The sequence below is a fragment of the Oryza glaberrima genome, chromosome 7 (genome assembly GCF_000147395.1).
Source record: "Oryza glaberrima chromosome 7, OglaRS2, whole genome shotgun sequence".
Lineage (NCBI taxonomy): Eukaryota > Viridiplantae > Streptophyta > Magnoliopsida > Poales > Poaceae > Oryza > Oryza glaberrima.
Window position 1 is genome coordinate 4,525,970 of NC_068332.1, and position 14,438 is coordinate 4,540,407.

The 14,438-nt window shown below is 42.2% G+C and overlaps 2 protein-coding genes across 2 annotated transcripts; one reads left to right on the forward strand and one right to left on the reverse strand.

Moving 5' to 3' along the window:
* Positions 1 to 2,770: 2,770 nt before the first annotated feature.
* Positions 2,771 to 6,000, reverse strand: LOC127780889 (tryptophan synthase alpha chain-like). Its single transcript, XM_052307878.1, has 8 exons — positions 5,690 to 6,000; positions 4,911 to 5,057; positions 4,629 to 4,803; positions 4,161 to 4,237; positions 3,763 to 3,840; positions 3,440 to 3,517; positions 3,284 to 3,343; positions 2,771 to 3,189 (listed from the first exon to the last, which is right to left on the reverse strand). The coding sequence occupies exons 1-8, from the start codon at positions 5,927 to 5,929 to the stop codon at positions 3,055 to 3,057; spliced, it is 990 nt and encodes a 329-aa protein (XP_052163838.1). The 5' UTR covers positions 5,930 to 6,000; the 3' UTR covers positions 2,771 to 3,054.
* Positions 6,001 to 9,858: 3,858 nt separating this feature from the next.
* LOC127780879 (transcription factor UNE12-like) lies at positions 9,859 to 13,569 on the forward strand. Its single transcript, XM_052307862.1, has 7 exons — positions 9,859 to 10,201; positions 10,288 to 10,386; positions 10,487 to 10,618; positions 11,246 to 11,311; positions 11,677 to 11,742; positions 11,852 to 11,926; positions 12,639 to 13,569. Exons 1-7 carry the CDS (start codon positions 9,989 to 9,991, stop codon positions 12,867 to 12,869), a joined length of 882 nt encoding a protein of 293 aa, XP_052163822.1. The 5' UTR covers positions 9,859 to 9,988; the 3' UTR covers positions 12,870 to 13,569.
* Positions 13,570 to 14,438: the final 869 nt, after the last annotated feature.

A 14,438-nucleotide genomic window follows, 5' to 3' on the forward strand; every position in this document is an offset into this window, starting at 1 on the left:
CATATGTATTTTATCTTTAAACGTTAGGACCATATATAGAACATTTAGCTCCATGCCATTTCCACATTAGCCAATTAAATTTTATTCCCGTACTTTATATTTTGTTTTAGATATTAATTAATATTTACAATGTATAAAAAGTAAAGAAAATTGTTAAAATGTGTACCATGACAATACAATTTTTTTGCACTAAATTCTTTAATATGTGTTTATTGTCATGTATTATTGTGTATTCCATTCATCAACCTCACATGCACATTTGCAGCTTTGAATCTTTCTAGTATATGAAAAAGAATTTGGTTATGCACTACAAGTATGTACACTGACTCACTGAGGCATGATGACTACTTGCAATAATTTCATAAGCTTTGCATGTACTTTAACGCATTTCCTATCAATGTAGATTAATTCACCCACAACCATACATCTTAATTTGTTTCAAACTTGAAAAATTTTAGAGAATTGAAAAAATTTGTATCATAGTGTTGGGTTACATATCCAGGCAAAGCTAACAAGTATTTGTAAACTGAGAGGGTAAAATGTAAAAAAGAAAAAAGAAAAAAAAGAAGACGAACATGTTCTAAAGTCCCCATATGGTGTAGCACAATGTAATGAATTTATCATGTTCTCAGAAAGATGTGAGCTGAGGGAAATATGTGGTGAATTTATAAACTTGTTTTGATCAGATGTAAGGTTTAGTTACACATAAAACCAACTAGATAGGTAAAAAAAAACTAGAGTAAATTTCAGAAAACTGCACTTTTATTGACTAAACTATCACTTTGCTACAACCTTTGCGACACTTTTCAGAAAACTGCAACATTAGCGTTGAAAATTATCACATAGCTGCATTTTTTTAGGATTCCCTGTTACTGACATTCCGGGCCCATATGTCATACATATATGCTCGAGAGAGGGAGGAACGGAGCGGCACGTCAGCATGCCACCTCATGGCTTTTTTTTACTGTAGCGATGCCATGTCAGTGCGTGTTCGGGCAGAAAAAATCGTGGTCTGGCTACACCATTTGGCTCGGTCAAGGGCACAGGCCGACAGGGTCAAAGGCAGGTCCAAGACCTGATAACGACACATTACTACTCCCCCGATTCCCACCGTCGCCACCGCAATCTTCCTAGTCGATGCTGGGAATCGAGGCAGTAGTACGGTGAGAATCAAGGCAATAGTAATGTGTCGTTATCAGGTCTTGGACCTGCCTTTGACCCTGTCGGCCTGTGCCCCTGACCGAGCCAAATGGTGCAACCGAACCACGATTTTTCCCTCCCGAACACGCATTGACGTGGCATCGCTACAGTAAAAAAAGCCATGAGGTGGCATGCTGACGTGGCGCTCCGTTCCTCCCTCTCTCAAGCATATATGTATGACATGTGGGCCCGGAATGTCAGTAACAGGGAATCCCGAAAAAATTGCAGCTATGTGATAATTTCTAACGCTAATGTTGCAGTTTTCTGAAAAGTGGCGCAAAGGTTGCAGCAAAGTGATAGTTTAGTCAATAAAAGTGCAGTTTTCTGAAATTTACTCAAAAAACTAATATTTATGTTTTTACTCTGTAAGGAAACAAGAAATGTTGTATCTAAATAACCGATATATCTGATATCTATCCCTAATTAATAATTATTAATATGTCTCTTGCAATCATGGTGATTACTCAATTTAATAAACCCACGCAACGAGCATACGGCATATTTGGAATCTTTCAAGGACAGAATACGACACTTATCCGATAAGGGTTTTGTGACCAAAGCCAAGACATAGATCTCTAAATTCTCCCTCTTTTGCACTTCATGTTTTTTGAAAAGGGGAATATCATTGCTTACTCCTGGCCTTCTGTGGTGGAGTGTGAGGAGAACCTCCTCCTTTCCCCTGTGATGTCCCCCTATCCAAGAACTAAAAGGCAGGATAAAGCCAATGGTTCCTTTCTCTTGACAAAGATTTGTGCAAATCAAATCTTTCTACCACCTGTCCTAACTCCTCAGCCTTCCTCAGGTTTGTGGTGGGTTGTGAGTAGGAACTAGCATGGAAAAAAATATTCTTATATTTGTACTTCAATACCATCTTGGTTTTGTCATGTTCGTGTATGTGTTTGGGATCATGTGTAACCTTTGGCATAAACCTTATGATATTCTCTCGAGGGCTTTCTTGTCATTCCACGCGTTAATAACAGTAGGAAGAACAGAGATGCAAAATAGAAGTTTGCTTTGCAACACATAGATTTACTAATACATGTCAAAGCATGGACTTTTGCTTTGCTTTGTTGGAAGTTCAGGGATCGCCACAAATCCAAGGTTTTACTTGACAAGTTATTGACTTTTCAATTGACTACAGAGCTGGTTGGTATAATCTGCTTAGATTGTCTAGATTTTTATTAAATTCAGCAAGTAATGTAATTGGCATCCAATTACAGTAAGCACATAAAACAGAGGTAGGAGATATCATCTGATACGTGGGCTGCAGCTGAACAATCCAAAGTGCCTGTAGACTGTAGTGCAGGGCCTCAGAAAATGTACATTTCAGTTTCAGCCAAGTCATGTTGACTTCGTAATTCAGATAAAATGATAAACGCAATCTCGAAAAGAAAATGGCAAACACGATGGAGTATTTGTGAAAATAAATTGATACTTGGACTTGGTATTAGACAAACTACAGCCAAGAGCAACGTCATTTTCAGAACCAATGTCGTGCCGCCTCATCCATTGACAGAATGGGCTCATATCGTTATATAGCTGGGTTTCAGAATGACATGAATCAGTCAGGTAAACCATAGGTGAATTACGACATTATTTTCTCCATTTATATCCGCTCTTCGATATTTGCACCAACGACAAAGCGAAAACAGTGTTAGGCCCTTTTCGCAACATTTAGTATCATTCTTACCTTGATTTATTCGTTCAAGCAACTAACACAATGACTTAATTATTTTCAACAGACAACAGTAACCCCGAAAACCCCAATAGCAAAAGTCATGCTCCCAATACTATGCTTCAAACCTGACTACAAAAAAATGGACTGTATTTTCTTTCCTCATGGAACTGATTGTTTCAGGGCAATGCAGCCTTCAGGCTCTTGGCTAGCTCTTCTAGCTTCTTCAATCCTTCTTCGGGTGAAGCAGCTTCGCCCAATTGCCTCACCATAGCGCTCCCAATGATCACACCATCTGCGCCCCATCCCGCAATCTGTTACAAGGAATGAAGCGACAAAGGTCATGCAATGAATTGGGGGGAATTAAACGTATACTGTTTTGAACATAAGTTCTTGAGTATGATTTACCTGCTTCACATGCTCTGGAGTCGATATACCGAACCCAACAGCCACAGCTTTGTCCGTGACCTAGAAAAGAACAAGAGATTCTATGAGCATCCTTGAATGTTATATAAATGTTTTGGAGATGCCAACACCAATTCACTGATGATGAATGATGCATACCTGCTTGATATCCTGGAGAAGAGATTGCACCTTGCCACTGACATTTGCACGTGCACCTGTAACTCCAACAGTGCTTACCTGAATAACATAGGAGTTAGCAACAAGCCCCATCATAAATCTAGTTCGCTATCATCAAACAGATTCTTGAGATTTGATAATAACAAATTTCCAGCAGTGCACTGTGATTACAAGCATTCAGTTTATTTTTAGAACGTTGAGGTCTATGAGGTGCAAAATTACTGACTGGCCATCAGGAATATATGCTATATGAGAACAGGGTCATTAGATTTCGTAAATAAGTTAAAAAAGATATAGAAGCTCACAAGATAAATAAATCCTTCAGAAGCTTTTGTAATTTTCTCCATTCTTTCTGTTGGTGTAGTTGGTGTTGTCAGTAGCACCTGTAGGCATCCATGCAAAATAAATCATATTCATTAACTGAAATGGCATAACCAAAATGATGTGGGCTCAAATTACATATACATAGACAGAACGACACAATGTTCTTTGGTAATCAGCAGCAACATAAGTTTGCTAGTACCACATGGAAACAAACATCTTGTATATATGAAGGGAAAAGAACAGAATTATGGAAGTTCAGGACTCAGGACCCATGTACCCAAAATTAAATTACTCAGTTATGCACGGTTGCAGCAAAGCAATACTGACAGAACAATATTAGAGCTTTTTTAAAAGGTTCATAGCATGAGAGTGGACCTACCAGCTCAAGGTTGTTCTTAGCAGCTTCACTCCTCAAAATATTTGTCTCTTCCAGAGGAACATCAGGTACCACAAGACCTGCAACACAGTAATACATAAGAAACTTGATAGGTACCTTTATAAACAGTTCAACACTACCATATTGTTCTAGGTTTACTCCATAGTTCAGCTAGAAAAGGGTTTACTTTATAGTCTATAACTCTATACATTGAAATGCAAGAATGTACACATAACAACTGACAAGTGGGAGTCTGATGACACTCTTTACAAATATCAGTGGTGTAAATTTGTCTATGTTGTTATACAAGTTCTAATTTTCTGAATGCCTAAATTAATGTTAGTCCAAATTGAAATACAAGATATGAAATGGAATACCCCTTCTAGTTGATTAGGTGTGTGTATTGAGTAGAATGCCATTTTATATAAAATAGCATTTGTAAATTCATAACAGAAAATATCTAGGACATACCATGGACACCGGCTTCTTTTACAACAGTCATGAAGTTTGCGATGCCACGCTTCAGAATCGGGTTATAATATGTGAAAAGCGCTACAGGGCAGGACAGCTCAGGTATCACCTCCTTTACCATAGAGATAACATCCTCAAATGTGGTGCCTTTTGATAGTGCACGTGTAGCAGAAGCCTGAAATGATGCAATGAAATGGTTAAAAACTTAAAACTACTCATAACCAAGACTCACAACCACCATCAAACATCATAGAACAATAGCAGAGGTTTTTCATGGTATACCTGAATGACGGGGCCATCAGCCAATGGGTCAGAGTAAGGCACGCCCAATTCGATCAGATCCGAACCACAAGCATCAAGAATCTTCAACGCTTTCGCTGTAGTCGCCAAGTCAGGGTCACCAGCAGTGATGAATGGAATGAATGCGGTCTGAAAGTTTTCAAACATATAAGAGAGTAAACAAACATAAAGTGGATTGCAGAAGGGGGGAAAGGCAAGGTATGAACTCAATGCTGATCTGGATGCCTATCACAACTTAGGAGACATATAACTATGTCATCTCATATCAATTGGTATTCTACATAGTAATATATCACAAATAATAAAGGAAAGGTGATTGGGCTCATCCAACACTAATCACAATGATTCAATTATCCTCGAGATGATTCCAACGCATCATCAATCCTGACCGCGACGGCACGATTTTTTTTTTCGAAACGAATTTAAACCCACGACGCATGGGAAAACTGGATAAGGATTATCCATCAACCGCGGCCTGTATCACCGGATGCAAATCCATCCAATCGTACCGCACTGAAATGCAAGTATGCAACCGCAGAACGATTCAACGATTACCCCCGCACGAACCGCGACGAATCAAATCCATCGCGAGCAAACGGGGAGAGGAGATCCACACCACGACATCCCCAACCCCACCCAGCACGCGCGGAGATGACGAATTGGCCGCATCCCCACGCACCGAATCGACGAGGAGGGGGGGTGGTGGCATAAAATCAAAATCAAATCGAAACGCGCGCGAAGAACGGCCCCCCCGCGCTCACCTTCCCCTGCTCCTTGAGCTTGGCGAAGGTGCCGGAGATGACGCGCTCGTCCTCCCCGACGGCAGCCGCCTCCGCCCTGATCGCCACCATGGGAGCAGGGACCCCGCGGAACGAGACCCTCCCCGCCGCGCCGCCGCGCCTCCCGGGCGCGGCCGCAGCCACGGACAGGGACGAGGCCGAGGCCGAGGCCGTGGACGCCGCCACGGCGGAGGCAGTTGAGGCCTTGAGCGCGAACGCCATGGGTGGTGGTGGTCGACGGCGATGGCGCGCGGCGGCGGTGGTGGTCGAGTCGGGGATAGAGGGAGGAGGCGAGCGTGTGAGCCAGTGTTTGTGTTTGGGTCGGTATTAATACGAGGAGGAGGAGTTGGTGTGGGTGGGATGGCCGAGCCGGACCGGCGCCTCCTGGTGGGCCCACAGTGTCAGTGACAGCGGAGTCGACCTCATGGGGGATATTGTTCTTTTGTTCTTGTGGCACGTGCAATGCAATAAGCAAACATGAGTTTGCTATTCGTGTTGGTACTTGGTATACTTTGTAGTAGGTATATATTACTGTAGTACCACAGTTTCGTTTGAATTATTTTTGTCTAGTTAAAATGAAGTTGAAGAGCGGTCAAACTTTGTAAATTTTAGTATTAAAATGTACATGATGTTCTAATCTCAGCCTATAAAATATGGCAATTTCTTTTACAACATCAGCGCATCGTAACTTATATAATTTTAGCTCCAATATGGTAAACGTCAATCTTGAGAAAAAAAACACGTTTAATAGTTAAATTATGGCTATTTGTTGTTGCCACGTCCATTAGAAAAATTGTATGAAAAATAAGTAATACCCATGGACCCATATGCCAATTCTCTCGTCTCTCTCTTCTTTATTTCTCCCAATCTTTTCGGCAAGCAATGACGGGCATGTTCCTTTGTCTCCTTAAGAAGCTCCATGGCATTCAGTCATTTTCTGTATTTTGCCAGAATCTGCAGCAACAATGAGTACAGTAGCACTAGGTTAAACCTCAATACGACACCGTGGATAGTATCAGCTTCTAGGACGACACATAACCTAGCATCTTGCGCACGAGAGTCTTGTTGTCTAGATGATTCCAGTAGACTCTAGCTTAGACACCTCCCTCAGCGGGGATCTTGTCAATGGCGCATTATTGATCATGATGCCTCTAGCTCAGGATATTCGAGCTTAGGGATAACCATATCCGTCACCCCTAAGTTCGAAAAGAACCACCTCGACAGTGAGCATCAGGGATCACATTGCCCATAGTCAAGCTCGAGCTCCACCTTCTTCTTCCTCCGATCCACAACTACACCGTTTTGCTATCGAGATCGTCTTCCTCCGTCTTCTACCCAAGCTATGTCCCATTGCAAACGACAAAGCTCGAGGAGGAGGCAAAGTTTTGCGGAGGCAATAGTAGAGTTTGAATTCAAAGTTGGCGGACGAGGCAGCAACATATTTTCTCCCTTGGCGATGCTATATGCGTCGTAACGGCTTGCCGAAGAGACAGGGAGAAAGGGAGATGGGAAAACTAACACGTGGGACTAAGGGTATTTATGACCTTTCACACTATTTATCTCCTATTCAACCGAAAATGAATATTTTTCATGGCTACTGTGACCAAGACAAAATAACCATATTTTAATATTGTATTCCCGTTTGACCGTACGTGGTTGGGAGATTAAAACCATGAATTCAGATGTTCTATAGTAAAAATTATCATAAAATAATACTATAACTTACGCAATATTAATTACACAGTACTGTGCCTGTACGATAGGCTATTAGTAGTACTTCCTCTATACTCGTAAAGGAAGTCGTTTAGAACAGCGACACGATCTCTAAAACACAACTTTGACTTATTATTTTTATAAAAATATTTATTGAAAAGTGATATATGTATACTTTTATGAAAGTATTTTTCGAGACAAATCTATACGTATAATTTTTACATTTTCAAACTCAACAACTTGAGAGTATTCATGATTTATTCCCGATATTTGACTTAAATATTGTTCTAAACGACTTTCTTTTTGAGTATGGAGGGAGTATATACTTCACTCTAGTCTAAGAGCAAAAAGAGTACTATTGAAAAAAGAAAAAAAAAACTAATAGACCTGCCGGTTCTCTCCCGGTGTTAAGGAAAGAGCAGAGAAAGCGAGATGGACGACGCCGTGTGCTAACAGCCGTGCAGGTGTCCACGGCCACGGGTGTCCATTTCACCCTGATCCTGCCTCATGCATCATGCTACAAACGTTCCCCATTCTTTTTCTACTGCTGGCTATGGCTAGAGTAGAGAGTACTTGTCAAACATGTAGAAATATTCTTCTTCTTCTTCTTTTCTTGTTTGTGTCCGTGTTAGGTGTACTATCGATCGCCGAGACTAGACGCCGATGGATGGAGCTGTGTTGTTGTTGTTGATGGTAACTCGACAACTCGTAGCCTTTGACCGATGCGAAACAAGGAAAAAAAAGAAAGGGAAAACAAAACGCAAGAAGCTTTGCTTGGCCTTGTCTTGCCCGGTTCAACCGAGACTCGAGAATCGAGATCGATTGCACTGCGTCGTCGTCCGGCAGCTGGTTTGACTGATCTGAGGCGGGCGGTTGGTGAAACAATGGCCGGGCCGGCGACGGGGGAAGAGGCCGGCCCAGTGGGTCGCGTCGCACGAAGCCGGCCTATCTCGCCGGACGAATTAGGCCGGCCCATTAACCTGGAGCCCAAAATACCCTAATCGCAGAGAAGTAGGACAGCGTGGCATGCAGATAGGGGTGTATCAGTGTATGTACTTCTACAAGTGAACCGGAGAGAGAACAGAAGGCATGCTGACATGGCACGTCCTCAGCAACCGTCACTGGGACCCACCTCTGTCGGCTTTGGCTGTTGACTTATGACCCACAACTAATACGAAGTTTTTTTGACTCTCCTCTTCACTTGTCAGTTAAAGGTTGTACTTTCCATATCCGATAGCCGGTTAGAGGGATATTGACAAGACTAAACATATCAAGTTCAGAGGAGTATTCTCCACTTTTGCATACATGCAATGGCAATGTGAACGAGCTCCTTCACGTATAAAAGAAAGTTCCATGTCACAAAAAAAGGTTCACACTCTCATTGAAGCTAGGTTAACCAAACATTAAGTGAATAAGGAATTTCTCCAACACACTTAGTTTTTCTTCCCACGTCACCTTGTAATTCTTCGATTGATCCATAATCTATCACATGAGAGTAGGGTATTATGCATCTGTGCAATCTGAGCCTATATATGTGCTTGTGTTCATTTTTACCGTGCGATCAAACACTCGAGCTTGGATCTTGCACCCTGGCCGAATTCACGAAGGGGAGTACTTAGCTTCTCCGTTAGAGGAGTTCCATACTCCGACAGCCTAACTTAATGCAAATGTAGTATTGAACAGTCTAACTTAGTACACCATTCACAAAGGGAATGGTATTGTAGATGTTGTTAATATTTTTAATAAATTTGGTTAAATTTTGAAAAGTTTGATTAGGAAAAAAAAGTCAATGTATCATACCCCAATATAAAACATAAGTATTTATTAGGTCTTGTCTGCTTAATGATTTAATCAATAGGTCATGGGGGGGGGGGGGGGGGGGAGAGAAGAAAGCAGGGGCTTTTCAGATGCAGTTGTGTTTCACAGCATTGATGATTCAAAAACCTCAACGTACAGCTTTTGCACTTGCAAAAGCCATTCCTTTATTTGAGACTGAGGGAGGAAAAACCATCCCCAAAAGACAGTAGCAGCAGTAGTAAGGGCCTGTTTTTATCTGAGTTTGGTAATGTATGATTAATTAAATATTAATAATCATAAACTTAAAAAAATGTTTTATTTATTTTTTAAAGATATTTTTATGTAGAAAATTTTTTTAGACAAAACACATGTTTAGCAGTTTACAAAACGTACTAACGTAAAACGATGAGTTTGCAGTTTGTAGCTGAAGAAAAGAACTTGGCTAAGAATCATACTGCCAGTAATTAATGACAAGATAAAGGCCTTTGTTGAAAGGAATAATTGCATATCCCCCAGGGGTATTTGTCTCATCTCCTATATGGGCCTCCTCCTCCACGGCCCACGGCCCACAACCCATCTCTGTTTCTCTCTCCTCCGACCTCTACTAAAGAAGAGAAGACAACGCCTCTCTCCTCACTCCTCCCCCACTCTCTCTCTCCTCTCTCTCTCCCCCCTCGCGCCACCGCGCCAGGAGCTCGCGCCGCGCCTCGCCTCGCCGACGACGACGACGAGGAGGTCGGTGGTGGTGGTGGTCCGGTTTGGTGTCCATCCATGGCGGGGCAGCAGCCGCCGACGGGAGGAGCCGAGGACGACTTCTTCGACCACTTCTTCAGCATCCCCTCCGCCGCCGCGGCCGGCGCCGGCGGCGTCGGCGGGCTCGCCTCGGGTGACCACCACCCCTTCCCGCTCGCGCTCAGCCTCGACGCCGAGGGCGCCGGTGCCGCCAGGCGCCTCCTCGACGGCGGCCACGACGGCGGCAGGACGGTGAGCTCTCCCCACCACCCCCTCGGAATTCGCCGTCGTTCTTCGCCTCTGTTGCGGCAGGAGTGACTGAATTTGGGTTCTCGCAGGACCGGGACCCCGTGCAGCTCGCCGGCCTCTTCGCCCCGGTGTTCGGCGCCGCCGCCGGAGTCCAGCCGCCGCACCTCCGCGCCCCGCCGCCTCCCCAGGTCGGAGCCCTGAATTGAGTGGAACAAGCCCGTGTACAGTACTTTGCTTGGAAGGAATACCAACTCTCTGACCATGATTTGGTGTCTGATGGATGTGCAGGTGTTCCACGCGCAGCCGAAGCCCGGCGAGGGGGCCATGGCGGCGCCACAGCCGCAGCAGCCACCGGCGCCCCGGCCAAAGGTGCGGGCGCGGCGCGGACAGGCCACCGATCCCCACAGTATCGCTGAGAGGGTAATGATTAATGAACTCATCACCCTGGCTAACGAGAACCGTTGTCGCTACGGCAAATTCGACCATGTTGCACATATATGTTCATGAATTAATGCTTGTGATTGTGGTAGCAACCGAGTTATTTTCGGTGCCTTTTTCAGTTGTAACAAAGATAGCTTGCCACCGAATTTTTGCGATTACAAGTTAGATTATGGTGCAAGTAATTGGAGGTTTTAAGGGACAAGGTTTGTCTTCTTAGCCAAGTGTTGGGCAGATATTGCGGTGAAACTGCATGGTGTATGGTTTAAGCATCATCATAGGCTGCTCGCTGCTACAACCATGATGTTGTAGTGTATTGGAAGTCACCAACTTTTGGCCATTGTTATATCAAATTGGAACCTTGTTTTGTAGCGAATGTGCTATGATTGTCTCTAGGGTATCTAATAATTGTGGTTTGAGGGTGTATACTCCTTGTAGCTTCATTACTATATTACTAATAGTCATTAAAGATGGAAAGGCTAACCTCTTGCTGGTCCCTTCTATAAGTTTACAGGACCATGTTATTTTTAGCTGCATTATTTTTTTCCCTAGAAGTTATTTTCCATATTCTTCTAGGTATTTTCTTTAACTTCCATCTGTTCAATGCAGCTAAGGAGAGAGAGAATAGCCGAAAGGATGAGGGCCCTGCAGGACTTGGTCCCCAACACAAACAAGGTAATGATGCATCACATTTTTTATTGACATTATAAGCCAAAGACTTGCAAGTTTCAATGCCTGCCATCGATGGAATTTTTAGAAAGTGGTCCAGGGCTATCATGTCCTGATAACTGAGGTTTTTTCATTGCTTTTCTAATTCTTTCAGCTAATGAACAGGGATATCTTCAGAACTGATGATATATATCCATTTGCAACATTAGTGTGCTGCTTGAAATAACAAAAATACTTGCCCTTTGGGTCACTGCTATGCGCCCTGTGATTTTCAATTATTTGAAAACTGCAATTGATCTAGATAGAGTGTCACTCTTCTGATGCAAAAGAAGTTAAGTTAAAAATTGATGTATTATTTTTGAATTATGCAGACAGATAGGGCAGCTATGCTAGACGAAATCCTTGATTATGTGAAGTTTCTTCGGCTTCAAGTAAAGGTATATATGTTTTATCTGTACTATGTCACTATTTCTTATAACAGCACATCCATAACTAACAGCTAATGTTTATATATGTTTGACATGGATAATTGTGCTATAATGTTAGGTTCTGAGTATGAGCAGGCTGGGTGGTGCTGGTGCAGTTGCGCAGCTGGTTGCTGATATTCCAATCTCAGTTAAGGTAATCTTCTTTTTTTCAGATGTAAGGCCTTCTGATTATGGACTTTTGCACCAGTAGATTATTATGTTGAACTCATTTCAATTAAGATGGGTGGGCTAGTCACGATAAATTTTATGTATTTGTCGCTTATATAAAACATGACACATGATCAGTATGTTTAGATTTCTTTTACTAATGTAAATGTGCTGTTATGTGTAGTTTATTTGCTCTTCTTACCTTCTTTCTGCCCTCTTATTTTTATCTAGATGTCAATCTTCTGAAGTTGTGTAGTTTCTTTGCTCTTCTCATCTTTCTGCCTTCTTATTTTCTTTTTTGTTGTGCTTTCTTTTGTTAGATTATTTGTTTATATGTGTCAGCATACATTGCTAGGGTTTTCTGACTGTCGGCAATAAACACAATTTTCGCTTGCACTAACAAGTACCTTATATTTTACTAATGAGTTGAGTAGTTCAAATCCTTAGCTATATTTTGTAGGTCTACCAAGGAAATACCTATCTCGTTTATATTGTTAGATGCGACTCTTGTCATCAACAAAACTTGAAAGCATGGATTACTTAACACTGGAGACTACTAGATACTACAATACAACATGACAGTAATTCTTTCTTGAATAATCATGCTTTGTCTTGTGCCACATTTGTTTGCATGCCCTTGTCCGTCAGTCACACAATATCGTTGATCTTTAAACTAAATCTTGCTTGAATGGCATTAGGGGGAGGCAAGTGACAGTGGGAGCAAACAACAGATTTGGGAAAAGTGGTCAACCGATGGCACAGAAAAGCAGGTAGCGAAGCTGATGGAAGAAGACATCGGAGCAGCAATGCAATTCCTCCAATCCAAAGCACTATGCATGATGCCAATCTCTCTTGCGATGGCGATCTATGACACACAGCATTCGCAGGACGGACACTCAGTGAAGCCTGAACCCAACACTCCTTCATAGTATAGTAACAATAACACTAGCATGCACACCTACTACTACTAGGCGTCGACCTATCCAAAGTGTAGGATATACTGGACATTTTGATTTGCTAACTGGAAAAGGCCTAAGGATCCTCTCCTCAAAGTAGTACCCATGGTATATGATGTCGTCTCCTCTTTTTCCTCTTTTCTTCTTTTCTTCAAAGGTGCTTTGATTGCAAAGATATGGTAAGCGATGTTCTCATGCTCCTACATCTTTCAATGCCCCTATCGAGTGTGAGTGATGGGTAGAGCTACCAAAGAGTCTGGCATGCTCTCATATCATTTCCTTTTGGGTCTGTAGTGCACTAGCCATACACTTTGTGGTGGGGTCGGTCAGTCTTTTGGTAGTGGACGTTTGGACTAATGAAAAGAGGCTGATGTATGTGTGTTAAGTCTGCACAAATGGTTGACACAATTTAAAAGAATGTTCAGATGGAAGATGATGTTGACGGTGAATGGTGGTGCTATTTCTTGTCTATTTTTCCAAAGCGGCAACGGATGTTTTAGTCAATGGAGGCGAAGCGTGTATTAATCTGGTAGCTAGTGGGAGCGTGCTCCTTATGTGCTTTACTTTTCTGTCTGCAAGTCATAGTCTTGATAAGAACCTGCCCTCTTAAAGTTTTTAGCCTCTTGTATTATTGGTTCACTCATGAAACTATATATATCATCTGTGCTGACTTAACATGTGTTAAGGATTTGTACTGCCATCTTTGTTGTGGATTACAGCTGTTCTTGCACTGTACATTGCCGGTGATCACACGGAATGTCCAGGTTTTCTCTTTTGAGTTTACTTGCCACCGTGGTTGTCACCAATCATGGATATTTGAACGTCGATGGATGTTTCCGGGTTATTGACTTACTGTTGAGTACCATGTCAGGATTCCACTGCTGGATAGATCATATAGATCATAGGCAGGTCATAAAGGGTTGTTTAAATATGTTGCCCCTCTTTTTTCCTAATACCTTGAGCCTTACTTTACAAAAGGCCTGAATTGTTTGGCACAATTATTTGTACTACTTGTATTACCATTGAAAAAAGAATTGTATCCAGTGTATATTCTACTTGTCTGAGACAAGTGAAAAATACTGGCACCTTTTTTGTACCTTTCCAGATTGCCATTGCATATTTTGCCGCCATTTGCGCATGCAAGCTTCTTTCGAATTATGTTGGAGAAAGATAACACTATAACCTGGTTCTAGTGCTGCTGCTGGTCCAGAACTCCAGGTGTGAAATTCCATTGTTTGATCCAGTGTGCTGGTGCTGTATTAATCTTTTTGACATATGCACTTTGTGTTTTAACAAGACAACAATATCATGTGTTAAATACTTTGGTAATCATGCTCAGCTTTTTGCCCCCCTTTGTTGTAGAAAAGCTCAAATTGGGTGCTTTAATTTGGTGAGCTATGGTTGTTGTTAGTGGTGGTGCTATGTTATACTACAACACTAATGAGATGTGCCTGGAAAGGTGGTTGATTGATTTGGCATTGCTTTGAACTTGAACCTCCTATCAGTCAGCTTAAAGCTTCTTTTTTTTTCTCTACATTCTGA